The sequence below is a fragment of the Microcaecilia unicolor genome, chromosome 3, assembly GCF_901765095.1.
Source record: "Microcaecilia unicolor chromosome 3, aMicUni1.1, whole genome shotgun sequence".
Lineage (NCBI taxonomy): Eukaryota > Metazoa > Chordata > Amphibia > Gymnophiona > Siphonopidae > Microcaecilia > Microcaecilia unicolor.
In genome coordinates this window covers 245,592,511-245,616,237 of record NC_044033.1, presented here as the reverse complement: position 1 = coordinate 245,616,237, position 23,727 = coordinate 245,592,511, and the positions used below count along the sequence as shown (strand labels likewise).

Here is a 23,727-nt window from a genome sequence, read left to right as displayed (position 1 = left end):
AGGGGCAGTGGTCTGTATGGATCGAGAGAACTATGAGAAAGAAGTGTATCGCCAATTAAATAATGCACAAGAATATATACCTTTAGCTATTGATCCGACTACAGATATAAAGACCTGTATATTTCAATTGACAGGAGCGGCTTACGCAGAAAGTCTGATCACACAGAAAGAATTTCAATACCTAAATCAAGAAACATCGACGGTACCTTCTTTCTATATATTACCAAAAATCCATAAAACTCTAGATAACCCACCGGGGAGACCCATAGTATCTAGTAGAAATTCAGTTTTAGAACCTTTATCTATCTATATAGATACTTTTCTACGACCCCTGGTACCGTTGCAGAAGTCCTACATTAGAGACTCTACTCACTTTATGCAGCTTTTGAAGACATGGGATACCACTTTGCAGAATATGACACTAGTCACACTAGATGTCATATCTCTCTATACCTCGATTCCTCAAGACGAGGCTCTGGAAGTTATAGAACTATCTCTACTGGAGATACATGGGCGCCAATTGACTACTTTTATTGTTAAACTAGCAACGCTAGTGATGAAAAAGAATTATTTCCAATTTGAAGGAAAGATCTTCCAACAAGTGTCTGGAGTAGCTATGGGTGCTACCTTAGCACCTTCAGTGGCGAATTTATTCATGTCCTGTTTTGAAGAGAAATTTGTTTATTTGAGTGCCTTCTGGGAACATGTGGGACTATGGGTTAGATTTATCGATGATATATTTTTATTGTGGCAGGCAGAAGAAAGTCAACTGAAACAATTTGTTCTATATTTAAATCAATGTCACCCTAATATAAAATTTACATATCAAAGTGATAAAGACAAAATTGATTTTTTAGACGTTAATGTCTCCAAAGATAATTCAACTTTTCAGACCACAATTTTTCGAAAGAAAACTGACGTAAATAGTCTACTACAATACAAGAGCTGTCATCCAAAACCATTAAAAGACAGCCTACCCTTCTCCCAGATGCTGAGATACCGCAGAATTTGCTCAGATAACAAAGATTTCCAGGAAAAAGCTAAATTTTTAGGACAACGTTTGCAAGATAGAGGATATCCGAAAAAAACGATACAACGAGCTTACAAGAGAGCGAAATACAATCATAGAGATCATCTTCTCCAACCGAAAGTAAATATACAATCAGATACAGAAGATACAGATCATATGACTTGCATTCTGAGACATACCAACGGAGCTAACAGAGTTACTAAGATTATAAAGAATCATTGGAACATTCTAGGTACTCTACCAGTTTTCTCCGATATGAAATTACGTTTTGCATATAGCCGTTCAAAAAATCTAAAAGAATTACTCTGTCCATCAGTGCTGCCAGCACGCAATGATGAGATAGAAATCTGGAATGGACATAAAAGATGCAATAATTGTGATATGTGTCCCATTATGCTAGAAATTAAGAGTTTTGTGCACCCACAGACAGCTAAAGAATATACTCTTAAAGTAAACACGAATTGTAAATCTGATTTTGTTGTATATTGTTTAGTCTGCCCATGCGATAAAATTTATGTAGGTCAGACTATACGTTCTCTTCGGGTTCGTCTAATAGAACATAGGAGCACAATAACTACTAAGAAGATCAATTCACCTCTAGTTAACCATTGCACTCAGAAAGGACACACGTTTGAACAATTAAAATGTTTTGTGTTACAACAAATTACAGAATTGAGAAACAAGATAGGTAGAAATAAAAGATTTATATTGCTACAAAACGAACAGCGTTGGATATTCCGTTTAAGTTCTTTGACACCTAAGGGACTTAACGGTAAAATAGAGTGGAGTCATTTTTTCTAATAATCAATATCAATAAATAGAATAAAACCATTTTTTCCAAATGACCCTTTTCGAAAATATCATCTTGAAATTATAGTTTTAGAAAATCAAAATAATTTTTGGTACACTAAAAAACTGATCCTTTAAAGAACAATATCTCTTTAAATAAATGAAGTTGAATGAGACACATCCCCTAAAACTCTAAGCTGGTTGGTCATGAGAACTAAAGGCGTCTGACACAGTCTTTAAAAGGAGCAGCCATCTTGGGTCTCTATTATGCAGTTCTAGTGCACATTATAGCAGAGGTATGTTAAGATTATTAAAGTCTAAAGAATGTTTAAATGAATAGATGTTAAGAGTAATCTTTCCATTTGATGTTTTAGATATAGCGAACCACCGTACCCTGAAGCAGGTCTTTCGAAACGACGGCCATCGTAGGTCGGGGTTCGACCAGCCTAACAGCAATTCTGAACGACTGACTCTGCCTTAAGCTAAGTAGCTGATTTGATAAATACTAGTGCCAGTTCTTGCCATTATGAGAAATAACGATACTCTAACATAATTTAGAAGAATAAAACGAATGAATAGAGGTTTTTTTAGAAGCCAATGATGATGAAGCCCAGCTTTCCATAGTAAAATACCAAATTGACAGTATTTACTGGAGGCTTCTAGAGGCTTTTTCCTCTAAACAAGCACTTTCTTTCTATAAATATTAAGATTAATAAATAGTGCTAAGCGACGCCACACATGATTATCTCCCCACTAAGTTTTTGACAATAAATTTATTGACATTAAATGTGATATATGATTTACTGTCAGACTATTTCTCACCCTCGTACAAACTACATTCATTAAACTGAAACCTCTTTCAGCTTCAGCACTACTGACTACAATAGTGCTAGCTATTTTTCTAGCTTTCTGGATAGTTGAAGGAACTGGAACATTTTTTGATTCTAGATTACTGTCTACAAAATCTCGAAAATCATTCAAGTCAATGTCATACTTTAAAATTTCATTTAAATGACACAATTTCTCTTCACCAGCTATCCATGGTGAAGTTAATTCTTCATAAGGCCAAGTAGATGGTTCTAGCACATCAAAACAGTCAATATTAACAATGCTTTCATCATTGTTTCTGTCTGGTAAAAGACACAAGTTCATGTGTTGAATTACATTTTCTAATAACACATTCCTTGGAATCTTTAAACTTTTCTGACTTAATCAAATCCTCAATTTGAGATTCATGCTTTCCAGTACCAATCCTTAAATTTTCTAAAGCTCTTATGGTACGTTTGATCAATTTGTGTGCTTTTTGGATGTTAGTTGATCTTGACTGCAATGCAGTTGAAAGTAATGAAAATTCCTCAAGAATATCAATCATTAAAGCAAGGTCTTGCAAGAAATTTATGTTAGCCAATCTCTTTGCCAAACCAGAATAAGCAGAAGAATGGGAAAAATGCACATATAATGCAGGATATGCACGCCACACAGCAGTAGCAGCTCGTAAACTACATGCTGCCCATCTTGGCCCTAGTACTCGACCAATTTTAATAATTTCAAGTTCTTTAGCTATAGCTTGTAGCTCAGTTTGATTTTTATTAGATTGGTGATAAATGGAATATATTTATCTAAAAATATTTTTAAATGATTTACTTGCTTTATTTCAGATATTGAATCGTCAAGTGATAGTTGCAATTGATGATTTAAACAGTGCCAAATGATGATTTTAGGAAATTTTGCTAATAACTTTGCAGCTACTCAAGACTTTCTTCCCAGCATTGTATTAGCACCATCAGAACAAAACGAAATCAAGTTTGCTTTCAAATATTCAATATCAAAGCCATAGAGGCATATTTTCAAAGCACTTTGGGAGGCTAAGTTCCATAGGTTTCTATGGAACTTTGGGAGGCTAAGTGCTTTGAAAATGAGCCTGATAGTCATTTAATGTAGACAATAATGTGTTGAAAATGTTCTCTGCTGTGGTTGATACCAATTCTTTTAAATCAACAAATACCATTACAGGTACAGGGGCAGATTGAATTGCACATTGGAGATAAATCACTAGGGTGCTTTTCTTTGAAACTGTAGATGCCTTATCAATTATGATACAAATTTTGGCATTCTCTTCTATAATATTCTTAAATATTTTCATCTTAATTTCATTTGCAATGTGTTCTGCTATTCTTGTTGCACTGTAACGTGTATGCAAACACCTACATCAACTCCATTTTTCTCTTGTAATTCAATTGCCCCTGCTATATCAGACAGAGGCCTATTATGTTTTACTAAACTGTAAATAGTATTAAAAACTTTTACAGTAGCCTCAATATTTTTATTATTTAGTTTATGCACTAAACTGGAAATTGAGTCATTAGCTGATTCTTTTAACAAATCTTGAATTTTAGCATGAGATTTAGAAACGTCACGTTCCCTAATTTTTTTCCGTATAGAAGCTTGCCTAGTGGTTTTATTACTGCCATTTGGGGTTACTAAATATGCACTCCATTCCTTGGACACATGGACATGCTTTCCTGCTGACACTCCTAAATGCTGAACTTTCGAACAATCCTTACATCCAAATTTACTTTCTTTTATGTCAAGACATTCGTACTGTTTTGTAAACATAGATAATTGTTTCTCAGTCCAACAATCTGGAAATGCAAGATTATCTGTTTTTTCTTTTGACGAACATGATGGGTTTACTGGTTGTTCAACAGATTTAACATTTGTTTCTGCTGGCTTCTCTCTACAATGATTTTTGTTCCCATCATTTTCAGTATCTGTCCTCATGTTCTTCACTTTTAAAAAACTTAATAGATCACTCTGTCATTTTCGCATTTTAGGAATCATCACAATCTGAAAATAATTTGTTACATTTAAATTTATAAATATATTTATAGTAAATATGGGGCCAAAATAGAGAATACAAAATTTAAATGGTTGCTAATATATCTTTGCTAAAGAAATATTTAATTGTAGCAAACGTGTAATTGGATTTTACTTAACACACATCAAACTACTTTTCAAAAAAACTTCCTTCCAGATTTGAGTTTGGCTGAGTCTGGAGCTGATAATGTAACTTTATTATACATTATTGGTACAAAGAATATGCACATGGTTTGCTTTTTAAACCCAAGGTAAATCCTAAGGGTGGTTGAACAATAAACTGTGTTGTTTCTGACTTTACTTGTTTTGGAGTGCTTTGGGTCCTCCTACTGATCTGTACATGTGCTGTCTGGAATTTTGGAAGAAAGAAATAAGGAAATAAAAATTAAATTTTGGACGTACTCTGTAGAAGTTGTTTTTTTTGCAATGTGATGTGATGGATGGATGCCTGTTCTGGTGTATGAATGTGATAATCTTTGAATAACTACCTATACTAAATGGCTATGGATTTCTGAATATATGGTATCATTAAAGGACAAACTTTTAAATCCTCAGTTGGGTATATATCATATATATGCTAATCTTAAATGTTTCAGACATAGCCATCTATTTGTTCCCATGATATAACTGAATTACATAGTAACATAGTAGATGACAGCAGAAAAAGACCTGCATGGTCCATCCAGTCTGCCCAACAAAATAAACTCGTATGTGTAGACCTTACCTTGATTTGTACCTGCCTTTTTCAGGGCACAGACCGTACAAGTCTGCCCAGCAGTATTTCTCACCTCCCAACCACCAGTCCCGCCTCCCATCACCGGCTCTGGCACAGACCATATAAGTCTGCCCTCCACTATCCTCGCCTCCCAACCACCAACCTCTCTTCCCCCACCTGCTCCGCTTCCCAATTTCGGCTAAGCTTCTGAGGATCCATTCCTACTGCATAGGATTCCTTTATGCATATCCCACGCATGTTTGAATTCCGTTACCATTTTCATCTCCACCACCTCCCGCGGGAGGGCATTCCAAGCATCCACCACCTCCCGCGGGAGGGCATTCCAAGCATCCACCACCCTCTCCGTGAAAAAATACTTCCTGACATCTTTTTTGAGTCTGCCCCCCTTCAATCTCATTTCATGTCCTCTCATTCTACCGCCTTCCCATCTCCGGAAAAGATTTTTTTGCGGATTAATACCTTTCAAGTATTTGAACGTCTGTATCATATCACCCCTGTTCCTCCTTTCCTCCAGCGTATACATGTTCAGGTCAGCAAGTCTCTGCTCATACGTCTTGGAACGCAAATCCCATACCATTCTCGTAGCTTTTCTTTGCACCGCTTCCATTTTTTTAACATCCTTCGCAAGGTACGGCCTCCAAAACTGAACACAATACTCCAGGTGGGGCCTCACCAACGACTTGTACAGAGGCATCACACTTCCTTCTGCTGATCACACCTCTCTCTATACAGCCTAGCAACCTTCTCGCTACGGCCACCGCCTTGTCACACTGTTTCGTCGCCTTCAGATCCTCGGATACTATCACCCCAAGGTCCCTCTCCCCCTCAGTACCTATCAGACTCTCACTGCCTAACACATAAGTCTCTCGTGGGTTTCTACTCCCTAAATGCATCACTTTGCATTTCTTCGCATTGAATTTTAATTGCCAAACCTTAGACCATTCTTCTAGCTTCCTCAGATCCCTTTTCATGCTTTCCACTCCCTCCCGGGTGTCCACTCTGTTGCAAATCTTAGTATCATCTGCAAATAGGCAAACTTTACCTTCTAACCCTTCGGCAATGTCACTCACAAATATATTGAACAGAATCGGCCCCAGCACCGATCCCTGAGGCACTCCACTACTCACCTTTCCCTCCTCCGAGCGAACTCCATTTACCACCACCCTCTGTTGTCTGTCCGTCAACCAGTTCCTAATCCAGTTCACCACTTCGGGACCTATCTTCAGCCCATCTACTTTATTTAAGAGCCTCCTGTGGGGAACCGTGTCAAAAGCTTTGCTAAAATCTAAGTAGATTACGTCTATAGCACGTCGATGATTCAATTCTCCAGTTACCCAATCAAAGAATTCAATGAGATTCGTTTGGCACGATTTCCCTCTGGTAAAACCATGTTGTCTCGGATCTTGCAACTTATTGGCTTCCAGGAAATTCACTATCCTTTCCTTCAGCATGGCTTCCATTACTTTTCCAATAACCGAAGTGAGGCTTACCGGCCTGTAGTTTCCAGCTTCTTCCCTATCACCACTTTTGTGAAGAGGGACCACCTCCGCCGTTCTCCAGTCCCTCTGTATTTTCTGTCTCACTGTATTTTCAAATGTAAGCTGACTTTGCTTGGAATAATGTGTGATAAATGTTTTTTTTTTTTTAAATCCTTTATCCTCTATCTTTTAAGACACTGCCTTCCTGCTGGATAGTGATGGCACAAGGAAAGCAAGTTCGGTCCAGTGAAGACTAACTCAAAATAACCTCGCTAGAAAATAGTAATGAAATCTGGAGTGTCCCCAGGTAGTGTACATAAACCAAAAGCTGCCTGAACTGACTGACTTGTTTGTTAGAAGGAAAAACGGCTTCAAAGAGCTCACTGATATGGTATATATCTACGGAGGTGAATCGGATCAGTTTAAACCATCTCACCCCAAGCCAGGCCAAGGCTTGGGGTGAGATGATTTAAACTGCCGCAGCAACAGACAGTGCGATTGTTGCACAAGGACTCGTTCAGCAGACACAGGCACAGGACAAGCCTGGTGGTACTAATTATCTAAGATAAGTGCCGGTTTTGTATTTAAGCACATTCTACCAATTGCTTAGCCTGAAGTTTATAGCTCAGCCAATCCTGGAGTTCATTTGATGTTGCATAATTATTGTATGTTTTGCCACATGTTTTCTGAGGTTTATACTCCAGTTTTGAAGGTTTTTTTTACGTGCTGATGATGAAGAGAGGATCTGTGTGATCCGATTCAGCTCCGTAGATATACCATATCAGTGAGCTCTTTGAGGCCGTTTTTCCTTCTAATAGTGAGTTCAGGCAGCTTTTGGTTTATGTACACTACCTGGGGACACTCCAGATTTCATTACTATTAAGTTATCACAAGAACATAATATAAGAAAACCAATATGGGCTGCATTAGGGGCTTATATAGCGCATTTATGTATAAACAAAAGAAATCTGCATGAAACAAAATATTTATTTTGACTAATAAAACCACTTGGCCCTGAAACATGTTCAAAACAGAATAATCCATTTGTGTATCTAAAAGGTAAACTTCTACAAAACAGATGAAGATCTGATTCCATGTGTGACTCAAATGAAAGGAGAGTTTAATTGTACTTCCATTTAATTTCAATATATTCCATCAACTTTATAATACCAGGCTTCCCATGGTAGATTACAACAACAGCAGAAGATGAACCCATCAGTAAACAGGATATCCCCACTGAAATTTGGCCATTTGTATTGTAGACAGTGTATTTATTTATTTTTATAGTGTAGAAAAATGAGCACAAAATACAGAGTTTAAAATTGCTGTTTCTACCAGCGATAATAATTTTTAAAGATGTGTGTTACTGATATTTGATTGTTATTTCATGAAATTTATATATGGGAAGCTTTCATATAAATTAAAAAGCTGTTCAATAAGTAAAAAACAAAACAAAAACTTTTGACCTCTGCTTTTTAAGGCACTACCTATCCAATTGAAACAGCTTTAGAGTTGTTACAGAAGATGGGCAATAAAGAATGACAACGTGGATGCAGCAGCTCATAGGTTTGCTTCCTTTGGTGCAGCAGCACGACTGTCTAGAGGAGATGACAGCTGGGGCAGTGAAAACAGAGATTTTTTACCAAACTGGCTTCCTTACCGTGGAGTAGATAGGGAGCGCAGCAGGCTCAATTTCACCTCCTTGGTCCCGACTCCCGACAGTGTCCGCTTTGACTGCCGTGTCCTGCCTACGCGGAAACAGCAAGTAAGTTGAATCAGAGTAGGCCATAGGCGGGACGTGGCAGCAGAAGGACCCCGACGGCATCCGATCCGATCCTGTTCTACTGCGGTAGGAGGACGACGACGACGACATGCGAGGGAGGGAGGGAGGGAGGCGGGAGCCGATGCGAGAGGGGGAAAAAAAGTTTCAACGGTTCATGGCAGTGCAGCGGGAAGGGCAGGGCAGGGAGAGATAGAATCTGATCCTGTTCTACGGCGGTAGGACGACGACGACGAGAACATGCGAGGGAGGCGGCAAAAAGTTTCAATGGTTTATGGCAGTGCAGCGGGAAGGGCAGGGGAGAGAGAGAATCCGATCCTGTTCTATGGCGGTAGGAGGACGACGATGACGACATGCGAGGGAGGGAGGCGGCAAAAAGTTTCACCGGTTCATGGCAGTGCAGCAGGAAGGGCAGGGGAGAGAGAGAATTAGAACACGACGGTGCAAGTGTTTGGGGGGGGGGGGGGGGGGCAGTGGCGGGCCACGGGGGACAATGCTCCCCCAACCACTTGACAGTGTGTAGTTGTCCATTGTCGTCCTCCTCCCTCTCCCCCAACAAACGGGCCCAGCAACAAGTGTGTTTAAAATTCTTACCAGACAGCCAGGAAGCTACACAATTGTTGAGCTGCAGGAGCACTGCTAGCTCACACGAGCACCTCTTGCCTTACCAGTGCAGCACGAGGAGGCAGGGGCTGCCACACCACGCATGCACCAGTATCAGGTGACAGCTGGTGTGTTTGGGCATGCGTGATGTGTTCCTCCAGCCTTCCGAAGCAATTTGTGGAGAAAAAAAAAAGTCCCTGCTGTACAGCTTAACAACCGGCTCGCAAAAAACTTCAAAAAGTAACAACCGGCTCTGCAGAGCCGGTGAGCCGGCTCCAGCACACCACTGCAGCGGATTCTCCAACGCTTCTGAAACGGAGCGGGAGATCTCCACTGCCCAGTCGGTGGCTCCTCCCGGTATCACGTTCCGTGTTGGTGGGTGCTGTGACTCCGCCATCTTGTTGGGTCCCGCTCTCTGCAACTTCTTCGTACCCCGCTGCGTTTTTGTGGGCATTCCACAGCTACCTCCTCTGAATCGCCACCCAGTACAGGAGCGCAGCAGCTACACCGATTGTATCCTTCTCTCTGGAGCACTCAAAACCTGACAAAACTCGATATTAAGCAGTTATTGGTAAGGCCTCCGAGGAGCTGCTCTCTGGTGCTGCTTGCTAGGTAGCTGGCATCACGTGACCCCTCGTCCGGAGGGTAATTGGTGAGTGAGAATTGTCCAGGTGGGAACTTGCCGGACGGTGTCTGTTGAGAGCAGTTGTCCAAGTAATTACAATAATTTTTTTTTTTTCCCAAGCCTGCTATCTCAGCAGTAAAAGTAAGATGATGATAATGATTACTCCTAGATATTTAAGTTCAGCAGTCAGTGTAACCTTAATGGCAGCTATGGTTGGGGCCATGGTAGTAGCAAAAGATTTCTCTGAGATCCAGAGCGTGACTGTTCTAGAGGAATTAAGTACCAAATAGTTAAATGCAAGCCAGACAGATGTCATATTCAGACAACATTGGATCCTGGCACGGTCAATAGAAAGAGGGTCAAAAAAGTCAACTAAAATGAAATTGTTGGTGTAATAATATACTTTGATCCCATGATCTTGAATGAATGTTGTAAGTGGGCTTAAGAAGATGTTAAATAAAAATGGAGTCTCTCGGAAGCCCACAGGAAAGAGAACGAATGGTCGAAATTTTAGAAGTTCCAGTAACTGTAAATGTTCTGTTTGTGTACGTAGGTTACTTACGTCAGACGAGGGCGGGCCCAGGAGGAGCGGAGGGACGTCGGAGGAGGCAATCAGCTGTTGTTGCTTGTGCAGCGCCTTCACACAGAGGTGAGAGGCACTGCACGGGCCCAGTTTCAAACGGAGGGGGGCCAGGTGGAGGGGGGAGCGGCGGGACGGAGGATGGCGGGAGCTGTTTTTCCTAAAAAAGGAGAAAGAGAGGAAGGGGGGGGGGGCCGGGGCTGCCTAAAAAAGTCACGATTTTAATGCAAGGGGGAGCGGGGAGCAGCGGCGACCTCGGGGGGGGGGGGGGGAAGGCCGTCCATAAAGGACGCTCCTGACGAGCGTTTTTGTCCCCTCCCAATTTTTTTTCACATTGTTTTGGAAGACGAGCAGCCCCAACGAGAGGTACAGACCTCTCGTTGGCTTTCCCGGAGTTTTCCATCGTTAGGGCAAGTGGAAAACCTTAGTGCATCTCATTTCAATAGGGTTTCTACACAATTTGCTCATCTGCATTCTGTTTTTGTTTGCTGCTACGGTCGTCGGAAATTGGACTTTAGTACCTGCCAGGGTTAAAAACTTGTTCGTTAAAGGCTCATTTAGTTTAGTGCATCTTGCCCTCAGTACTGTAGTGTGGGCAAAATCCCGATTGTCATGGGTGCAATAACGTGCATTTTCAGTATGCTGGAGTAGCTGCTGAAAAGTAACTTTCACTGTCAGTTTGGATAGATAATAAAGATATGAAATTGATAGTTCTGAGCTATGAGCAACCTTCGAAAGCTAATCAAGAAATGTATTAAGTTATGTCCAATAAAAAAGGTATCATCTTATTTTCTTTTCCATGTTTTATTTTGTTTGATTTCTATTTATAGTTCTGAGCTAAAATTGGATCAGTAGTTTTGCAAAATTACATTCATAGTGAGCAAATCTTACTTTCAGCTTTCAGTTTATTTCTAAATTATTAGGATTCAGTTACGTTAAGCTGACACGTCTGAGCTACTGGGATCCAGATCCCCAATGAATCCCAGGCATTCAGCAAATTGTTACAGAGTTTTGGGTTAGCAGATATAATCAGAGTGAAGAGAATCATAGCAGGGTCAGGAGGTGTGAATGAGATGCACAGAACCAGCAGGATGAGATCCACCATGATCTGTTTTTAAAATGATTGTTTAATTTTGTGTGAAAATAAGTTGGAATGTAGAAGATAAGCCAAATGCAAAGCGGAGATAAGGAGGGCAAAAAAGGACTTTGAGAAGAAATTAGCGTTGGAAGCAAAAATACATAGTAAAAACTTTTTTAGATACATTAAAAGCAGGAAACCGGCCAAAGAGTCGGTTGGGCCGCTGGACGAAAATGGTGTTAAAGGGGCGATCAAGGAGGACAAAGCCGTAGCGGAGAAATTAAATGAATTCTTTGCTTCGGTCTTCACCGAGGAGGATTTGGGGGGGACACCGGTGCCGGAAAGAATATTTGAAGCGGGGGAGTCGGAGAAACTAAACAAATTCTCTGTAACCTTGGAGGATGTAATGGGTCAGTTCAGCAAGCTGAAGAGTAGTAAATCACCGGGACCTGATGGTATTCATCCCAGAGTATTAATAGAACTAAAAAATGAACTTGCGGAGCTACTGTTAGAAATATGCAATCTGTCCCTAAAATCGAGTGTAATACCGGAAGACTGGAGGGTAGCCAATGTTACTCCGATTTTTAAGAAAGGTTCCAGAGGAGATCCGGGAAATTATAGACCGGTGAGTCTGACGTCAGTGCCGGGCAAGATGGTGGAGGCTATTATTAAGAATAAAATTGCAGAGCATATACAAAAACATGGACTGATGAGACAAAGTCAGCACGGATTTAGTGAAGGGAAGTCTTGCCTCACCAATCTAATGCATTTTTTTGAGGGGGTAAGCAAACATGTGGACAATGGGGAGCCGGTTGATATTGTATATCTGGATTTTCAGAAGGCGTTTGACAAAGTGCCGCACGAAAGACTCCTGAAGAAATTGCAGAGTCATGGAATCGGAGGTAGGGTATTATTATGGATTAAGAACTGGTTGAAAGATAGGAAGCAGAGAGTAGGATTGCGTGGCCAGTATTCTCAGTGGAGGAGGGTAGTTAGTGGGGTCCCGCAGGGGTCTGTGCTGGGTCCGTTGCTTTTTAATGTATTTATAAATGACCTAGAGATGGGAATAACTAGTGAGGTAATTAAATTCGCCGTTGACACAAAATTATTCAGGGTCGTCAAGTCACAGGAGGAATGTGAACGATTACAGGAGGACCTTGCGAGACTGGGAGAATGGGCGTGCAAGTGGCAGATGAAGTTCAATGTTGACAAGTGCAAAGTGATGCATGTGGGTAAGAGGAACCCGAATTATAGCTACGTCTTGCAAGGTTCCGCGTTAGGAGTTACGGATCAAGAAAGGGATCTGGAAGGAGGAAGTGACGTCACGAAACTGAATGGCTGCTTAGTCCCGGAGCTCCGTTCCTACCTCTGCGAAAAAGGCATTATTCGCTATAAATTAATCTCTCACAACATTCGCATGAAAGGCGAACTGGTGCTGAATTAATTGAATCCAGAAAAATGAGTAAAAGAAGCGGCGCGCTGCATCGGGAGAGCGAGCGTCTGTCGTCGAAGCAACCGGATCGAGGCCTAGCGCACCCCGCCTCCCCCAAGGTATGCAGACTCCCAGAAGTTAGCCAGATTTCGCCTCGCGAAGTGCGCTGCGAGCCCATCCCCGCTCAGGCTCCCTCACAGGAACTGACTCAATGCTTGGAGGCACTCAGGGCTGAAATTGTTGCGTCAAAAGACGAAATCCTGGAGCATGTGGATGCTCTGAGCGCCGAAATGAGGGAGCTGGGGGGGAGGGTTGAAGCTTTGGAAGAGCGCGCAGACGAGCTGGGGGAGAGACACGACGAGACAGACAAACGCTTGCAAAAATTGACAGACCAGGCGGAGGATCTGCGTTTGAAATTAGATGACCTTGAAAACAGGGGGCGCAGGCAAAATCTTCGCTTTCGAGGAGTTCAGGAAAATGGAGACCAGGAAGATGTCCAGACAGTGGTGCGATCTATATGTGCACAGTTGATGGGCCCAGATTTTGATACCAGTGAGATAGAAATGGACAGAGCTCATAGAGCGCTTGGGCCTGCGAGGGACAACAGACCGCGAGATATTGTGGTGCGTTTTACCACCTATGCTTGCAAAGAAAGGATTTGGCAAAAAGCTCGACAATCCACCAACCTTGAATTCAAGGGGGCCCGCGTTGCGGTCTACCAGGATCTTTCTCTGTACACCTTGACCTTGAGAAGGAACATGAAGCCGGTCATAGAGGTCCTAACTAAGGAAAAAATATTGTACAGATGGGCATTTCCGTTTGCAATTTGCTTTGAGATTAAAGGGGAGAAACTCCGCTGTCGCACTGTGGAGGCAGCATGGAAGAGCCTTTACGAGGTGGGATTAACATCTACAGAGAGTCCGCCGACGGAGTTGGCTCCCGCAACAAAAGCACGGCTGCAGAGATGGAAAAGAGTTGAAAAAGGAGCAAAGAAACCACGAAACCAGACCTGAGAAGCACCAACTGGACAGTGTGGTGCAAAGATAGCTCTGGAGTTCAAAGCCCCAGCAGGGGAAGTGATGACTTTATGATTAAGGGAGAGTGAGAGTGACTTAAACATTATCATACGAAACAAGACAGTGGATTTTCATATGTATCTGAGAAGATAAGTGGAGGTGGGGACGTGAGAAGGAGGGGATTGAGGGGTTCCGTTTATTTTGGGTTAAAAAATTGTAGTATAAAAAAAAAAAAAAAAAAAAAAGGTTGGAAATCAGTTAGTGGAGTTTCTTCTTCAAAATCCCAAGCAGTATCTTAAGGAGCTGCTTGGTGGGTTGTTAAGAGGGAAGGGAAGGGAGGGAGGCAGGAGGGGAGAAGGAGTTAGGGTGGGTATGGATGGGGGGGAGGGGATAGTAAGGGTAGGGAATAGTAGGGGAGAGAGGGAGCTAGAGTTAGGATTAAGCCTTCCCGGGGTTATAATTTATTGTTCACTGTACCGAAATATAAATGGTTGATTTTAGGGTTTGCACATACAACATAAAGGGGCTGAACTCTCCATATAAGAGGCACGCACTGATGCGGGAGTTGAATTTGATGAGACCGCGGGTTGTTTTCCTGCAGGAAACTCATTTTCAGCGAAGACACGAAGGGCTTTTGAATTTTAAACAATACCAGCAAGTGTTCTGTGCCTCCGATGTGGCTGGTTCTAAAAAACGTGGTGTAGCAATAATGTTTCATAAAGACACTCAGGTACAAGTCTTACACTCTAGAAAGGATAAGGAGGGCAGATTTTTGCTATTGCACGTGATGTTGGAGCAGGAGGAATGCACATTGGCTAATGTATATGCCCCGAATGAGAGGCAGGATAAGTTTTTCATGCGCCTGAGGAAGGAACTACAGGCCTTTGCTAAAGGTAAACTGATTGTGGCTGGTGATTTTAATGCCACCATGCAGCCAGGTTTAGATAGGTCAGCTCCTCCTGCTCTGATTGACCGTAAAAATTCTAGTGCTTTAAACTATTTGGTCGATGAGATGGGTTTATATGATCCCTGGAGAATTGGGAATACCAGGGGGAGGGAGTACACCTTTTACTCAACAGTACACCTCTCTTACTCCAGAATTGACTATGTTTTCTTGGACAAGGCATTGTCGATTGGAGGGGGAGGGGCTAATATAGGTCACATAACGATTTCAGATCACGCTCCAGTCTGGGTCAATATTCCATCATTGAGGGAGGAGCAGCGTGACAGAAGATGGACGATTAATAATTCTCTATTACAAGACCCGGAGCTGGTGGGGAGATTTTACCCAGTACTAAAAGAGTATTTTGACATTAATATAGATTCTGGACCATCTCTGGGTACAGTTTGGGATGCATTTAAAGCAGTAGCGAGAGGGTTTTTTCTCAAGCAGGCTGGTCAAAAAGCTCGAGTTCATAAGGAACGCCTGTCTAAATGTATGGATAAATTGGGGGAGCTAGAGCTTAAATATAGAGATACTGGGTCGGTGGCCGATTATCGGAGGCTGCAGGCTATGAGACTGGAGGTGACTGATCTGCATGAGGATAGTTTGAAATTTGTGCATGCAAGGCTTAACCAGGTGTACTATGCAGGTGCTAATAAACCTGGAAGATTATTGGCCACTAAGTTACGAAAGATGAGATCTGACCGAAATATACTAAGGATGAGGGGTACTAGAGGTGAGGTGGTGCACAAATCCACACAAATCAGAGATTGTTTTGCACAATATTATGAACAATTGTATCGAGAGGATGCTGCTGTACAGATTGATAAAATAGATGAATATTTGGAGGCGAGGGGCTTGAATGTGCTTTCTGAGACACAGAGATTGGACCTGGACCGACCGGTGGGAGTAGATGAAGTTATTCAGGCCATCAAGAATCTGCCAACGGGGAAAGTGCCGGGGCTAGATGGTTTTACAAACGAATTTTATAAGACATTTGTAACCCAACTAGCGCCCTATTTGACTTTGATCGTTAATTCGGTGCGAGAGGGAGCCTCACTGCCATTGACGATGTTGGAGGCATGGGTGGCAGTAATACCAAAGCCTGGTAAGGATAGAACTGAATGCTCTTCGTACCGCCCAATATCGATACTCAATACGGACGTAAAAATTTTGGCGAAGGTCCTGGCCACTAGGCTGGGGAGGCTCTTGCCTTGTTTAATTCACCCAGATCAGGTAGGCTTTGTAGCTAACAGACAAGCTATGGATAATATCCGGAGAACAGTGGACCTTTTATATGCAACTCGGACGAGGGCTAACCCGGTGGTTTTACTGGGGCTGGACGCTGAGAAAGCCTTTGACCGGGTCCACTGGGGGTTTCTTGACAAGGTCCTAGCTAGGGCTGGGATAGGTACCCAATATAGAACTTGGATTAGGGCATTATATACGGGGCCACGGGCTTGTGTGAGGGTGAATGGGGGACACTCGGCGATGTTTCAGCTAGGAAGGGGTACGAGACAGGGGTGCCCGCTGTCTCCCCTACTCTTTGCTCTGGCAATGGAGCCCCTGGCGGAGGCGATTAGAAAACATCCAGACATAGCCGGGGTGAAGGTGGGAGGACAAGAATATAAAGTAGCGTTGTTTGCTGACGATGTCCTCCTGTCATTAACAAACCCGCTGATCTCCTTACCTAACCTCATGAAAGTGATACGGGAATACGCGGAAATTTCAGGATATAAACTTAATGCTAGTAAGTCTATAGGAATGGCAGTTGGGGTGCCTTCGAGTGTAATGGAGACTTTGAAGACATCCTTCCCTTTTAAGTGGGAGGAGAGTGCATTGAGTTACTTGGGTGTGAAGATCACTAGTAATATAGCCGCTCTGTTTGATAATAACTACCAAGCCCTTAAGAGGGAGATACAGAGGGATCTGGACAGATGGTTGGGTGTGGGGCTGTCTTGGTTCGGGCGCATTGCAGCAATTAAAATGAACGTCTTGCCCAGGCTGCTATACCTGTTCCAGGTCTTGCCTTTGAAGGTGTCTAGATCCTTCCTGTCTGGCCTTCAGGATATTTTGATCCGATTCATTTGGAATCATAAAAGACCACGATTGCCCCGAACATTGCTATACAAGAGTAGGAGGGAGGGAGGCCTCGGAGTCCCCAACCTGACGTGGTATTATTGGGCGGCCCAGGCGAGAGGTGCTATAGACTGGTTTAGAGGGGAGGACCATAAAAGATGGGTGGTTATAGAGCAAGCTTTGGTGGGCTCGCGACCCCTGAACCATTTAATGTGGCTACCTAGTAAACATAGAGGAAGGACAGACAGATTTCCTCCCACAGTCCAGGCTACGTTTCATTATTGGGACTCTATGTTCACAGACCGTCAACCGATATTATCAGGCTTAGCCCCAATTGCAGATAACCCCTCCTTTGAACCGGGTGTGGGCAGTAGACCTTTCAGTGACTGGGCTGTAGCAGGCCTGGATTTGTTAGGGCAGTTACATGTGGGTGATAGGGTGACCCCTTTTGAGAACTTGATGAAAGATTATGGACTTAGCTCCGGTGATCACTATGCCTACTTGCAGCTTCATCACTTTCTCAAGGGACCTGTTTATGGTATATGCTTAAAACGTGACACACACCCGATGGAGGAGATTTGTGTAGACACGAAGCGTACGAAGGGTCTGATATCCTTTTTATATGATTACTTAATGCGGCTTTCGAAACCGCATGTATTACATAGACAGAGATGGGAGCAAGAACTACAATTTACACTTCCTAAGGCCAATTGGTTGACTCTGGAAAAGAATATTAGGAAGGTATCATTAGCAGTGGCCTTACAAGAAAATGCGGTTAAGGTGCTTTACAGATGGTACTTGACTCCTGCTAGACTACACCACATGAATGCTCAAATATCACTTAGGTGCTGGCGAAACTGTGGAGAGGTGGGAACTGCAGGGCACATTTGGTGGAAATGTCTGAAAGCACAAGCTTATTGGAGAGGGATTCAAGCACGCCTTCAGGGATGGATTGGCAGGTCTGTGCAGTGGCATCCCTCGATCTTTTTGCTGGGGGCACGACCTGAAGGTCTTGAAGCCCACCAGTGGCTCCTGGTGCGGGCCACTCTCAATGTGGCAAGGGTGAATTTGGCTCAAAGCTGGAAATCCCCTTTGGTCCCCTCAATGGTAAGATGGATAACCAAGGTTCGCTATACCTGTGAAATGGAACGGTTGACTGCCGTAAAACGAAGAATGTTGCCTAAATGGCAGAGAATTTGGGAACCCTTTTTGGCTAAGTGCGTAGAATAATATATGTTTTGGATGTTATAAGAAATAAGAGGGAAGACGGGTGGGAGGGGGGAGGGAGGTTTAGAGTTGATAGAGGGGGGAAGGGATATAAAGGTGGGGTAGATGTAAATGTAAAATCATAAAATCTTTGAAGTACTGCGAGCTCCATATCTGAAACTGTTAATCTGCTAACACTGTTATTAGTTATCTTGATTAGTTTGACCTGGATTGAAAGTGAATCACTATACCTTATGGATATTATGTAAAGAAGGTTAAAACTTATGTTTGATTAACAATGTTGAATAAAGACTTCTATAAATTAAAAAAAAAAAAAAAAAAAGAAAGGGATCTGGGTGTCGTCGTCGATGATACGCTGAAACCTTCTGCTCAGTGTGCTGCTGCGGCTAGGAAAGCGAATAGAATGTTGGGTGTTATTAAGAAGGGTATGGAGTCCAGGTGTGCGGATGTTATAATGCCGTTGTATCGCTCCATGGTGCGACCGCACCTGGAGTATTGTGTTCAGTACTGGTCTCCGTATCTCAAAAAAGATATAGTAGAATTGGAAAAGGTACAGCGAAGGGCGACGAAAATGATAGTGGGGATGGGACGACTTTCCTACGAAGAGAGGCTGAGAAGGCTAGGGCTTTTCAGCTTGGAGAAGAGACGGCTGAGGGGAGATATGATAGAAGTGTATAAAATAATGAGTGGAATGGATCGGGTGGATGTGAAGCGACTGTTCACGCTATCCAAAAATACTAGGACTAGAGGGCATGAGTTGAAGCTACAGTGTGGTAAATTTAAAACGAATCGGAGAAAATTTTTCTTCACCCAACGTGTAATTAGACTCTGGAATTCATTGCCGGAGAACGTGGTACGGGCGGTTAGCTTGACGGAGTTTAAAAAGGGGTTAGATAGATTCCTAAAGGACAAGTCCATAGACCGCTATTAAATGGACTGGAAAAATTCCTCATTTTTAGGTATAACTTGTCTGGAATGTTTTTACGTTTGGGGAGCGTGCCAGGTGCCCTTGACCTGGATTGGCCACTGTCGGTGACAGGATGCTGGGCTAGATGGACCTTTGGTCTTTCCCAGTATGGCACTACTTATGTACTTATGTAGCTCTAATTAATTTGGTATGTGAAGGGGGAGGTGGAGCCTGTTTCGAGTTCAGACTGGCCGCCTGGACTGAGAAACATGTGACCACATTCCTACAGTATGGCTTGTTTACCAAAACAGATAAATTCTCAAGCATTCTGTAATTTTCTTTAGCTCTGAACATGAGTTCTAAAGCCTAATAAAAAGGGGAGTTTCTGTCAGTGAAATTGGGAGCTCATCTGTGAGTAATGTACATACTGCACAGAGAACCAAATTTCCTAGTCAAAGAAATTCCTGGCTTTCGCTGTGAACAGGGCCCCACCCCCACCCCAGCTGATGATAAGAGCCTGGATGATGTAAGGACCAGTGACGATTTTTTATAGTGTATTGCTTCTTTTCCTGGTCTAGGAACTCCTAGCATTGCTTGGATGTAGGGACCAGTGGTGTAATGATTGTTTATAGATAGGTATTGTTTAATTATAAGATCTTTTCAGTTATATAGCTAATCATTGTGTATGTTAGATTTTAGAACCTCTAATAAAAGTATCATTTACCTAATACGAATCCAAAAGAATCCACAGTAATTACTGAGTAGTCTTTGTTAGTAAAGCAGGCTGTAAAACCAGGTCAGAACAATGAGATCCCCCCCCTGGTCTGTTTCCTTAGGTTCATGTGCCATTGACCAGCTATATCTGTCTACAAGCAGCAGCATTTTCTGTTCTATATGTCATTTGGAACCTTAGCCAAGCAAATTACTTTTTAAATAATCATGTGGGGATATTTCCCTATATTTATGTTCTTCTCCAAAGCGGTAAAATTAAGGATCATGCTCTTGTTTTTTTTTCATCCACCAGATGATGGATTTAGGAATAATAGTAAAAGAATAAAAATGCGTGATGATCAGAAGAGAGAAGAATGGATACACAAAGACCCCTCCAGAGGCAGCCCAGATACTTCAGCTGACTGTAAGGGAGGTATCAGTGGCATAATTCCAACCAAGGTGAAAGAAATACCTCATAAAAGAGAGAGATCAAACACACAAGAAAGAAATTCCAGCTACTGCCCAAGTCATCTACAAACTGGAGGACTCAAAGAAGGTGACAGACATTTTAAAAGTGCTCTTACTCGGGAAAATTTCTCCACAGACTCGCATTTTGTTGAGCACCATCTACCCAGGCTTAAGACTGAGGTTCACGACTGTCAACATACAATCCCCTATGAAAACCAATTTAAATGTTCTGAATATGATAAATGTTTCAGTGAGAAATGCAGCCTCCTTAAGGATAAAATGACTCACTTGGGAGACCATCAGGCTTATTTTCAAAGCACTTTGGGAGGCTAAGTTCCATAGGTTTCTATGGAACTTTGGGAGGCTAAGTGCTTTGAAAATGAGCTTGAAACTGTTTAAATGTTCTGAATGTGACAGATGTTTCAAGAGGAAAGAAAACCTACAAATGCATCAAATGAATCACACAGGAGTCAAGCCATTTAAATGTTCTGAATGTGAGAAATGTTTCAAAACAAAAGCCAATCTCCATCGGCATAAAATGATTCATATGGGAGAAAAAACATTTAAATGTTCAGAATGTGACAAATGTTTCCGTCAGAAAAGTGACCTTCAAAAGCATAAAATGATTCACCCAGAGCACAAACCATTTAAATGCTCTGAATGTAGGATAATGGCAGATAGAGTTGTCAGTAGCACAAAGAAAAAAAAAAAGGGGGGGGGGGTAATGTACCATACCATACATAACAGAAGAGTAGGAAGGTGAAGAGGATGAGCGTGAGAGACCATGAAGCACGGTGAGGTACTTTTAAAGGAAGGGAAAGGGGGGGGAGGGAGATGAGTGGGAGGGGGGGGGGGTCTAACACTAAAAACTTACCTGTTTAATAAGGCACACCCTACCAATCCAACATAAATGCCGATCTCTGCAATGCACCAAAACTAAAGTACGTAAAGGACATGACACAACTCTTCCGTTGTACGATTCCCAAATCGTGGATGTGCCACATGAATTTTATCTTACCACAACATCACTTTGTATTTGTTTACACCGGAGTCTGCAAACGCAGCTCCAGTACTATGTAAGCCACATTGAGCCTGCAAATATGTGGTAAAATGTGGGACACAAATGTAACAAATAAATATTTAAGAAGGTGATCAAACAAGAATAACATATGAGCAATAACTATTGGAATTCATGGTTGAGTTTAATGTTCAATGTTGTAGACTGTTTCTTTATTCACACAAGGAAATGTTAAAGGCAAGAAAGATTAAGGGGGGTTGGGGGGGGGGGGAATGTAACAAAATAAAATTTGATGATAGCAGCATAGGATTACTGTATATACGTACGTTTGACAAAGTTCAGACCTGTCAGGTACTTAAGCAAATACATGTGTTTATATGTGAAACCATCAATAAAATTGTGGGAATATAAAAGGCTTTGTAAGGGCATGGGGAGAAAACTGTAACAAAACTTTGATGATAGCAGTTTATGACTAATGTACATAAGGACGTTATGTTATTTAAACAGTCATAAGTTGAATCTTATGGATATGTTACTCTGTTGAATCATCAATAAAAACTGTTGAAACATAAATGCTCTGAATGTGATAAATGTTCTCCGAGGACAAGCAGGCTGCTTGTTCTCACATGTGGGTCGGCGTCCACAGTGGCCCCAGGAATGGAGATTTTCCAGCAAAATCTTCAAAACCTTTGCGACAGCCCGTAGAGCGTGGAACGGATGCACCGTGCATGCACAGCCATCTTCCTGCCTGTGCGCGTCCGTTCCCGCCTCAGTGTCGGTCTCTCTCCCGTAGGTCTCAGGAAAAACTTAGGCGCCCTTTGCTCGTGTTTAGCGCTTTCTTTTTGTTTTAGATCGCTTTTTTCCTTGTCTTTTTCGTTTTCCAGTTTAAAACAAACAAACAAACCCTTTTTTTCTTAGTTTTTTGCCCTGGTAAGTTTTCTTTCAATTTCCGTTGTGGCCTTTTTGGCCACCCGTCCGCGGTTCTCCCTTTTTGTGCCCTTTGTTGGCACAATCGAGCCATTTGATTTCGCCGCCGCGATTTTTCCGCTGATGTCATCGAAGCCTCCCAGCAGCTTCAAGAAGTGTGCTCGGTGCCAGCTGCCTATCTCGAGCACTGATCCGCACTCCTGGTGCGTCCAGTGCCTTGGGCCCAACCATCGACCAGATGCTTGTAAGTTGTGTCTGAGTTTAAAAAAGTGGAGACAGGCGTCGAGAAGAGCTCTTCGGGACCATCTTTTCATAGCTCCGACTGATTCCTCGGCGTAGACATCGGTACAGAGGTCGGCAGCGTCAATATCGACACCGGGGATGGCATCGACATCGGAAGCGCAGGTAATGGCTGTCCAAACTTCACCTTTAGCTGGGAGCAGTGAGCCGTCGAGTGGGTCTCCACCCATTTCGAAGACTCCTGCTGGGCAGGCCCAGTCGGTCCCAACCCCGAGGAAGCATGTGGATTCCACGTCCTCCTCGTCGGTACCGAGGAGTACCAGTGACGTGCTTCAAGCGAAGGCTAAGAAGCATCGGCACCAGTCTCCTTCGAGACACGGTACCGGGAGCTCTGGGGCGTCGAAGGATTCGGCACCCGGAAAGCGTTGACGCTGGAAGGAGCGCTCCCCCTCCATACAAGAGGCGTCGATACATGGATCTCCAGACAGCCCGGTACCGCCTCCCAGACTTTTGCAGATTCTGACTTCGAGTCCTGCACCGGCCTCCCAGCCTTCCTCGACAGCGACTCTGGAGGAGAGCATCCGAGCCATTCTTCCAGGCCTTCTGGATGGGCTGCTGCAGTGCTCTGTTCCGGTACCGGGGGTGCTTGCGCCTCCGGTACCGACGATGGAAGTGGCGGCTGGCTCAGTGCCTTTGGTGAGGTCTCCGACGCCGGTACTGCTTGCGGCCTCGGCTGCCACCCAGGTCGACTCCCCGTTGACGTCTATGGAGGGAGCTTCGTCGCCACCGGCATAGGAGTCGACTTCTCGACATCACCATCGAGGACATCGTTCCTCGGCGTCGAGATGGGCCCGGTTTCGGACTGTAGCTCGTGAACTCTTGTTCGATACCGAGGAGGATGCCTCCTGGGATGAAGGGGAAGACCCCAGATATTTCTCTTCCAAGGAGTCTTATGGGCATTTCCTTCCCTGTGGTAAATGAGGATGAGCCCAGGACTGAGATGCTCGAGGTCCTGGACTATCCTTCGCCACCTAAAGAGTCATCCACTGCCCCTCTGCATAATGTCCTCAAGGAGACATTGCTGAGGAACTGGATGAAACCTTTATCTAATTCCACCATCCCCAAGAAAGCAGAGTCCCAATATCGGATCCATGGGGAAGCTGAGTTGATGTGGTCGCAGTTA

The 23,727-nt window shown here is 43.1% G+C and overlaps 1 protein-coding gene across 1 annotated transcript in view; it reads right to left on the bottom strand.

Annotated features, from left to right (window-relative positions):
- The window catches only part of LOC115464549, a 371,428-nt gene that overhangs the window by 192,463 nt on the left and 155,238 nt on the right, over positions 1-23,727 (bottom strand). Inside the window, 1 exon segment of the mRNA XM_030194915.1 lies at positions 8,571-8,658. Within this exon segment, the coding sequence (XP_030050775.1) occupies positions 8,571-8,658 (88 nt within the window).